This window comes from Cryptococcus neoformans (genome assembly GCF_000091045.1).
Source record: "Cryptococcus neoformans var. neoformans JEC21 chromosome 6 sequence".
Lineage (NCBI taxonomy): Eukaryota > Fungi > Basidiomycota > Tremellomycetes > Tremellales > Cryptococcaceae > Cryptococcus > Cryptococcus deneoformans.
The window spans coordinates 242,621-249,753 of NC_006691.1; the positions used below are offsets into that span (position 1 = coordinate 242,621).

At 48.7% G+C, this 7,133-nt stretch overlaps 2 protein-coding genes across 2 annotated transcripts in view; both read left to right on the forward strand.

Annotated features, from left to right (window-relative positions):
- Positions 1 to 1,551, forward strand: part of CNF00770 (conserved hypothetical protein) — a 2,555-nt gene extending 1,004 nt beyond the window's left edge. The window contains exons 6-9 of the mRNA XM_571488.2: positions 5 to 362; positions 402 to 556; positions 610 to 1,126; positions 1,192 to 1,551. Coding sequence (XP_571488.1) covers positions 5 to 362; positions 402 to 556; positions 610 to 1,126; positions 1,192 to 1,474 — 1,313 coding nt within the window. The 3' untranslated portion in view covers positions 1,475 to 1,551. The remainder of the gene's footprint in view (positions 1 to 4; positions 363 to 401; positions 557 to 609; positions 1,127 to 1,191) is intronic.
- A 152-nt stretch (positions 1,552 to 1,703) lies between these two features.
- Positions 1,704 to 7,122, forward strand: CNF00780 (cleavage and polyadenylation specific protein, putative). The gene is made up of 18 exons (XM_571490.2): positions 1,704 to 2,065; positions 2,126 to 2,278; positions 2,334 to 2,560; positions 2,611 to 3,332; positions 3,389 to 3,540; positions 3,599 to 3,667; positions 3,735 to 3,896; positions 3,962 to 4,097; positions 4,145 to 4,314; positions 4,373 to 4,888; positions 4,950 to 5,309; positions 5,358 to 5,550; positions 5,603 to 5,829; positions 5,889 to 6,053; positions 6,109 to 6,403; positions 6,452 to 6,589; positions 6,643 to 6,772; positions 6,828 to 7,122. Exons 1-18 carry the CDS (start codon positions 1,760 to 1,762, stop codon positions 7,000 to 7,002), a joined length of 4,296 nt encoding a protein of 1,431 aa, XP_571490.1. The 5' UTR covers positions 1,704 to 1,759; the 3' UTR covers positions 7,003 to 7,122.
- The last annotated feature ends 11 nt before the right edge of the window (positions 7,123 to 7,133 follow it).

A 7,133-nucleotide genomic window follows, 5' to 3' on the forward strand; every position in this document is an offset into this window, starting at 1 on the left:
TCAGCGGAGGAAATTGAAAACCTGAAAAAGGAAGCCGCTGCCTTCCGACAAGTAAGGAAATCCCTTAGCGAAGAGGACGGCCCTCGGCGAGTATTCCACAAAATTTTCAACGAAGATATCCGCCGTCTCTTGGCTATGGAGGATATGTGGAAAAAGGAAGGCCGTGTAAAGCCTGTACCTCTTGATTGTGATGCCATTCTTGACGAGACGTTTGTCACCCCACCACTCCGTACGGTTCCTGTGACGAACCAGCAAGCGGACAGTGACAGGGCGGCTGAAAGGGACAAGGGTAAATCCGCGGCGCTGTTGAAGGACCAGAAAGAGTTGAATTTGAAGGAGAATTTGGAATTGTTCCTGGACAGGTAGGTTACTTATATATTTGAACATTGCTGATTGAATAGCTGCAAGAGGCTTTCCGCTCGAGCACTCGCCTTTCCCGACACACCTCTGTCCTTTGACAAGGATGATGACGATACTCTTGACTTTGTACTTGCGACAGCTAACCTTCGAGCTACCGCTTACGGTATCCCCAATAAGACTCGTTTCCAAGTCAAAGGCAAGTTGCTTGTCGCATAGGGGAAAAAAAATCAATACTCACACCCGCTATAGAAATGGCCGGTAATATCATTCCCGCTATTGCTACCACCAACGCCATCATCGCCGGTCTTATCGTGATGCAATCCCTCAACATCCTCTCTCGAATCCACTCCACCTCCAATGGCGGCCCATCCACCGACTCCAGCAGCATCCCTGTCCGCAACGTGTTCCTCCGAACAGACCCTACCAAACCCCTCGGCTCATTTTTACCCCAACATCCAGACCCAACATGCAGCGTCTGTCGAGACGTATACATCCCGTTCAAAGCTGATGTCGGGAAATGCACGTTGGGTGAGTTTGTCGAGGATGCAGTAAAAGACTGGCTTGGGTCAGCAGAGTTTGAAGGGCAAGGAGAAGGGGAGGATGTGGAATGGACAGTGTTTGAAGGAGGAAGGCTTTTGGCTGATCCAGACTTTGACGATAACCTTGGAAGGACTTTGGATGACCTTGGGGTTGGACGGGGTAAGATTCTGACGGTGAGGGATGAAGATACAAAGTACAGACCTGTACACTTTTGTGTCTGCCAACCGTGGGTCTCAAATATATATTATCGTGTTTGCCAAAAAGGCTTGATCATTAACACCATTATAATAGGGACCCCGAAGCGTCAAAAGCCTATACCCTCCCTGACGAAAAACCCACAATCCCGCTCGCTCCCGCCAAACCTGGAGCTGCCGCTCGTGAATCTTCCGAAGAACCCGAGATTGTCGAACACGTCCCCGCCAACACCGCGCCCAAGGATTTGCCTAGTGTGACTGCAGGAGTGAAGCGACCAGCGCCTGAAGATGAGGGACAAACTGCCGCAGGAAGGGATGATGCAAAGAAGAGAAGGGTGACCACTGTGGTGGATGACGATGATGATTTCGAGATTTTGTAAAGTGATACAGTTCAAAAGAGTTCTGGGTGTTATAAGATGCATACAAATCATGGCATATAGTCGGCACATTGGTGGTACATGCATCTTTGTTGCATAGATGGTCTCGTCGTTGAAGAACTTTGACACCTTCTTAGGCCCGCTACGTCTATCGAATCAGAATTTAGGCGCGAGGGTAAGTTGTTGTTCTGGAAATGTTCTTCACTTCGTTGCTGTCGATAAGTACATTGCGATTCAGCCGACGCTCTACAAATACACACGACTCCAACACAGGAGAGTCCCCACGCCATGCACGCTCTCCACCAGACCCTTCTCCCCTCATCCTCCATACACCACTCCCTCTTCCTCCCACACTTCACCCCGTCAACCATCTACCCTCTCCCAAAACCACCTGCAGCGCTCGATACTCTCGATGTCAAGGTCATCGGCAACCTTGTCGTCGCCGGAGCAGAAGTCCTGAGAGTGTTTGAAATACGGGAAGAGAGTGTCCCGATAATAGAAAATGTCAAACTGGAAGAAGATGTGGCTGAGGGCGAGAAGGATGTGCAGATGGAAGAAGTCGGCGACGGATTCTTTGACGATGGTCATGCAGAAGTGGGTCGCATGCATCTTGTTGTATATGGAATATATTGCTCATCATAAAACCTGTCACAGCGAGCTCCGTTAAAATACCAAACGACTAGGCGGCTGCATCTCTTGACGCAACATGAGCTCAATGGCACGATAACGGGTTTGGCAGCTACGAGAACGCTTGAGAGTACCATCGACGGTTTAGACAGGTTGATTGTGTCGTTCAAGGACGCAAAGGTAAAAAAGGTTATTGTATGGAGGGCGAGCTTTGTTTGCTGACTCTCACTATCAGATGGCACTTTTGGAATGGTCAAGAGGGGATATCGCAACAGTGTCTTTGCATACCTACGAGCGATGCTCTCAAATGAACACTGGTGACTTGCAGAGCTATGTCCCACTGCTCAGGACAGATCCGTTATCGAGATTGGCTGTTCTTACTCTTCCTGAAGACTCGTTGGCGGTTTTGCCTTTGATTCAAGAGCAGTCAGAATTAGACCCATTATCAGAAGGCTTCTCCCGGTGAGTTGCATGTGTCTTTTTCGAACCAAAGCAGAACTGACATTTTATAGTGATGCACCTTACTCGCCCTCATTTGTTCTCTCCCTTTCAGACATGTCTATAACCATTAAGAACATTCAAGATCTCCTTTTCCTTCCCGGCTTCCACTCCCCCACTATCGCACTCCTCTTTTCACCCATGCACACTTGGTCAGGTAGATTACAAACTGTTAAAGATACATTTTGCTTGGAGATTCGTACCTTTGACCTTTCTTCCGGCACTTCCTATCCCCTCCTCACATCTGTCTCTGGTCTCCCTAGCGACAGTCTGTACCTTGTCGCATGCCCTTCTGAACTCGGCGGCATCGTCCTTGTGACCAGCACCGGTATCGTGCATGTCGATCAAGGTGGTCGAGTGACTGCTGCTTGCGTCAATGCCTGGTGGTCCCGAATTACATCCCTCAAATGCTCAATGGCTTCTGTATCCCAGAAACTTACCCTCGAAGGATCTCGGTGTGTCTTTGTCACTCCTCATGACATGCTGCTCGTCCTTCAGAATGGTGCCGTCCATCAAGTGAGGTTTAGCATGGAAGGCAGGGCGGTCGGAGTGATTGAAGTGCTAGATAAGGGATGTGTCGTTCCTCCCCCATCAGATTTGACTGTGGCGGGTGATGGTGCCGTGTTTGTCGGTTCTGCGGAGGGTGATTCATGGTTGGCCAAAGTCAATGTTGTCAGGCAGGTGGTAGAAAGGTCAGAGAAGAAGAAGGATGAGATGGAAGTAGACTGGGATGAAGGTGAGTAATACCCTTGTTAACTGCGTACCATTGCTGATAAAGAATAAAAAATACAGATCTGTATGGTGATATTAATGATGCTGCACTTGACGAAAAGGCCCAAGAACTGTTCGGTCCCGCTGCAATCACTCTTTCTCCTTATGACATTTTGACAGGTGTTGGGAAGATTATGGATATTGAGTTTGGTATCGCTGCTTCCGATCAAGGAGTGAGCTTATCCTTGTGGAATCAATCATAAGAGGTGGCGGGACTGATCTTATTTACAGTTACGCACTTATCCCCAATTGGTGGCTGTCAGTGGTGGATCTCGCAACTCAACCATCAACGTCTTCCGTGTAAGTCGCCTCTTCCTCCTGCATAAGCACGAACATCCATAGACTCCTGGCTCACACAAGTCGACAGCGAGGTATCCCTATAACAAAGCGCCGCCGATTCAACGAGCTGCTCAATGCCGAAGGTGTCTGGTTCCTCCCTATCGACAGACAAACGGGGCAAAAATTCAAGGATATCCCCGAAGCGGAGAGGGCAACAATATTGCTGAGCAGTGAAGGAAATGCCACCAGAGTATGTTTTGACATAATTTGAACTGCCCATGTTGGACGAGTGCAAAGATTAATACTGTCTCATAGGTCTTTGCGTTGTTCTCTAAACCTACGCCCCAGCAGATTGGTCGGCTTGACGGCAAGACCTTGTCAGCAGCACCATTCTTCCAGCGATCATGCATCCTGCGTGTTTCTCCCCTAGAGGTCGTTCTCTTGGATAATAGTCGGTCCCTCCCTTACTTTCTTCGCTCATCGCTGACCTTCAGGTAGATGGTAAAATCATTCAAACCGTCTGCCCTCGTGGTGATGGTCCCAAAATTGTAAATGCCAGTATCTCGGATCCGTTCGTGATCATCCGCCGAGCGGACGATAGCGTCACTTTCTTTGTCGGTGATACTGTTGCAAGAACGGTTGCTGAAGCTCCCATCGTCTCGGAAGGAGTAAGCCATCTTCCATTCAAGTTCGCTTTTGGTCATAGCGCTGATGATGAACGTTTAGGAATCTCCCGTTTGCCAGGCGGTAGAGGTCTTTACAGACACCACCGGCGTCTACCGTACTTTCGAGCCTTCCAAATCCGAGTCCTCGGAGCCCATCTCCCACCAAATTGACTCTGAAAATAAACCCAACATCACGAACGGCATAAATGGCACCACTGCGCGTTCCGCTCGCCAAACCCAGCTCACTCCTCAGCAGATCAAGCGATTACAAGAACAAGAACCTGCCATCACCACAGAAGCACCTAGCATGGAGACTGCAATCAACTCTCCACATGGCACTCAATGGCTTGCGCTTGTGACGAGGGGTGGCGAGCTACAGATACGGTCGTTGCCCGATTTGCAGATTGTTTTGCAGAGTGAGGGTTTGGCATCGTCTGCACCGAGTTTTACGGATGATTTGGGTGAGAATCCGGGGTATGTACTTGGTGAGAAAAGGGAAGAGGGTGAAGAGGAGGATGAGATTATACAGATGGTGTTCTGTCCCATTGGAAAGGGAACTGTCAGGCAGCACTTGCTCGTAAGTTGTGCCCTCCGGAACTCGAAACTGTTTGGAAAACTGATATCGATGGATGTTTCAGGCTCTTCACCACTCGGGTCGATTAAACGCCTACGAAGCTCAACCTCGCTTCACCGTCGATGCATCATCCCATTCTCGTCGTTCGCTCGCAGTTCGATTCCGTAAAGTTCATACTCAACTTCTTCCCATCTCGGGCGGTGTCGGTACCACCAACGGGAACGCTCGACTGCCTTACACCATCGTCCCCTTCAACAACATTGAGGGTTTGACCGGAGCGTTCATTACTGGAGAGAAACCGCATTGGATTATCTCGAGTGAAGCTCATCCTCTGAGGGCGTTTGCGTTGAAACAGGCGGCGATGGCGTTTGGTAAAACGACTCATTTGGGTGGAAAGGGAGAATACTTCATTAGAATAGAAGATGTGAGTTAGTTCATAGATTTCGTTTTGTTTGCTGACACTGCCTTCTAGGGCTCCTTCATCTGTTACTTACCCCCCACACTCAACACTGACTTTGCTATCCCTTGTGATCGGTACCAAATGGAACGAGCTTATACCAATATAACATTCGATCCAACATCTGCTCATTACGTCGGAGCTGCTTCCATTGAGGTGCCGTTTCAGGCGTATGATGAAGAGGGAGAGATCCAGCTGGGGCCAGATGGTAAGTCGAGATTCTCAATCTCAAATAAAGGTTTTTCCTGACGGAACTATAGGTCCTGACCTCATTCCCCCGACTAACCAACGATCAACTCTTGAACTTTTCTCGCAAGGTTCTGATCCTTGGAAAGTTATTGATGGTTATGAGTTTGATCAAAACGAAGAAGTCATGAGTATGGAAAGTGTGAACTTGGAATCGCCTGGTGCGCCGGGTGGCTATAGGGACTTTATCGCCGTGGGAACTGGTTTCAACTTTGGTGAAGATCGAGCTACGAGAGGGAACGTAAGTTGACCCCTGCCGGCAGTACAGTAGATGAATGATTGGCTGATAGTGTGTTATAGACATATATATTTGAGATCCTTCAAACTGTCGGACCGCAAGGAGGGGGAGGTCCTGGTAGCGTACCAGGGTGGAAATTGGTTAAGAGGACGAAAGACCCCGCGAGACATCCCGTGAATGCTGTAAATCACATTAACGGGTACTTATTGAACACCAATGGTCCGAAGGTGAGCAACAAAACGTTCTTCTGTTCCGATTGAGCTGACAATTTGAATTGCCCAGCTCTACGTAAAAGGCCTTGACTACGACTCTCAGCTGATGGGTCTCGCTTTCCTCGATATCCAATTATACGCTACCACTGTCAAAGTGTTTAAGAACTTTATGCTCATTGGCGACCTTTGCAAGAGTTTTTGGTTTGTTTCGCTTCAAGAAGATCCCTACAAGTTCACGACCATCAGTAAAGATTTGCAACATGTCTCGGTAGTGACTGCAGACTTCCTTGTACACGATGGCCAGGTGACATTTATCTCCAGCGACAGGAATGGTGACATGAGAATGCTTGACTTCGATCCCACTGGTGAGTATGAACGACTGTTGTCTGGAAGCAGCGGCTGATATATCTAAGACCCCGACTCGCTGAATGGTGAACGTTTGATGCTGAGAACCGAGTACCATGCTGGATCTGCCGCCACAGTATCGAAGGTGATTGCCAGGAGGAAGACAGCAGAGGAAGAATTTGCACCGCAAACACAGATCATCTATGGTGGGTCGTGCTTTTAGGCGTACATAACGCAGGATGCTAACATTTTGCCAAAGCTACGGCCGACGGAGCGTTGACAACTGTTGTATCTGTCAAGGATGCGAGGTTCAAGCGATTACAGCTCGTATCTGATCAACTGGTCAGGAACGCCCAGCATGTTGCGGGCCTCAACCCTCGGGCCTTCAGGTATGATTTCGCCTGCCATATACACGAGCTAGCTTGTGCTGATTGCTTCCGACAGAACTGTTCGTAACGACCTCTTACCACGCCCTTTATCGAAGGGTATCCTGGATGGTCAACTTCTCAACCAATTCGCTCTCCAACCGATAGGAAGGCAAAAAGAGATGATGCGACAGATTGGTACGGACGCCGTTACTGTCGCTAGTGATTTGCAGGCCTTAGGCGGTTTCTGGTAAAGAGGAAAAGCATATGAAAAGGGTTGTTGAGAAGGATATATCCTCTATTTTACAATTTCAATGAGCGCATGTTAGTAAAAGGCTAGACGTACTAAGCCAAATGCATAGCATTAATCAGTGGCAGCAACCGT

Coding starts and splice junctions, on each gene's coding strand:
- CNF00780 (XM_571490.2), top strand. CDS start 1,760: ATGCACGCTCTCCACCAGACCCTTCTCCCCTCATCCTCCATACACCAC. Junction 4,889..4,949: donor CTGTCAGGCAGCACTTGCTC/GTAAGTTGTGCC, acceptor TGGATGTTTCAG/GCTCTTCACCACTCGGGTCG. Junction 5,551..5,602: donor GATCCAGCTGGGGCCAGATG/GTAAGTCGAGAT, acceptor ACGGAACTATAG/GTCCTGACCTCATTCCCCCG.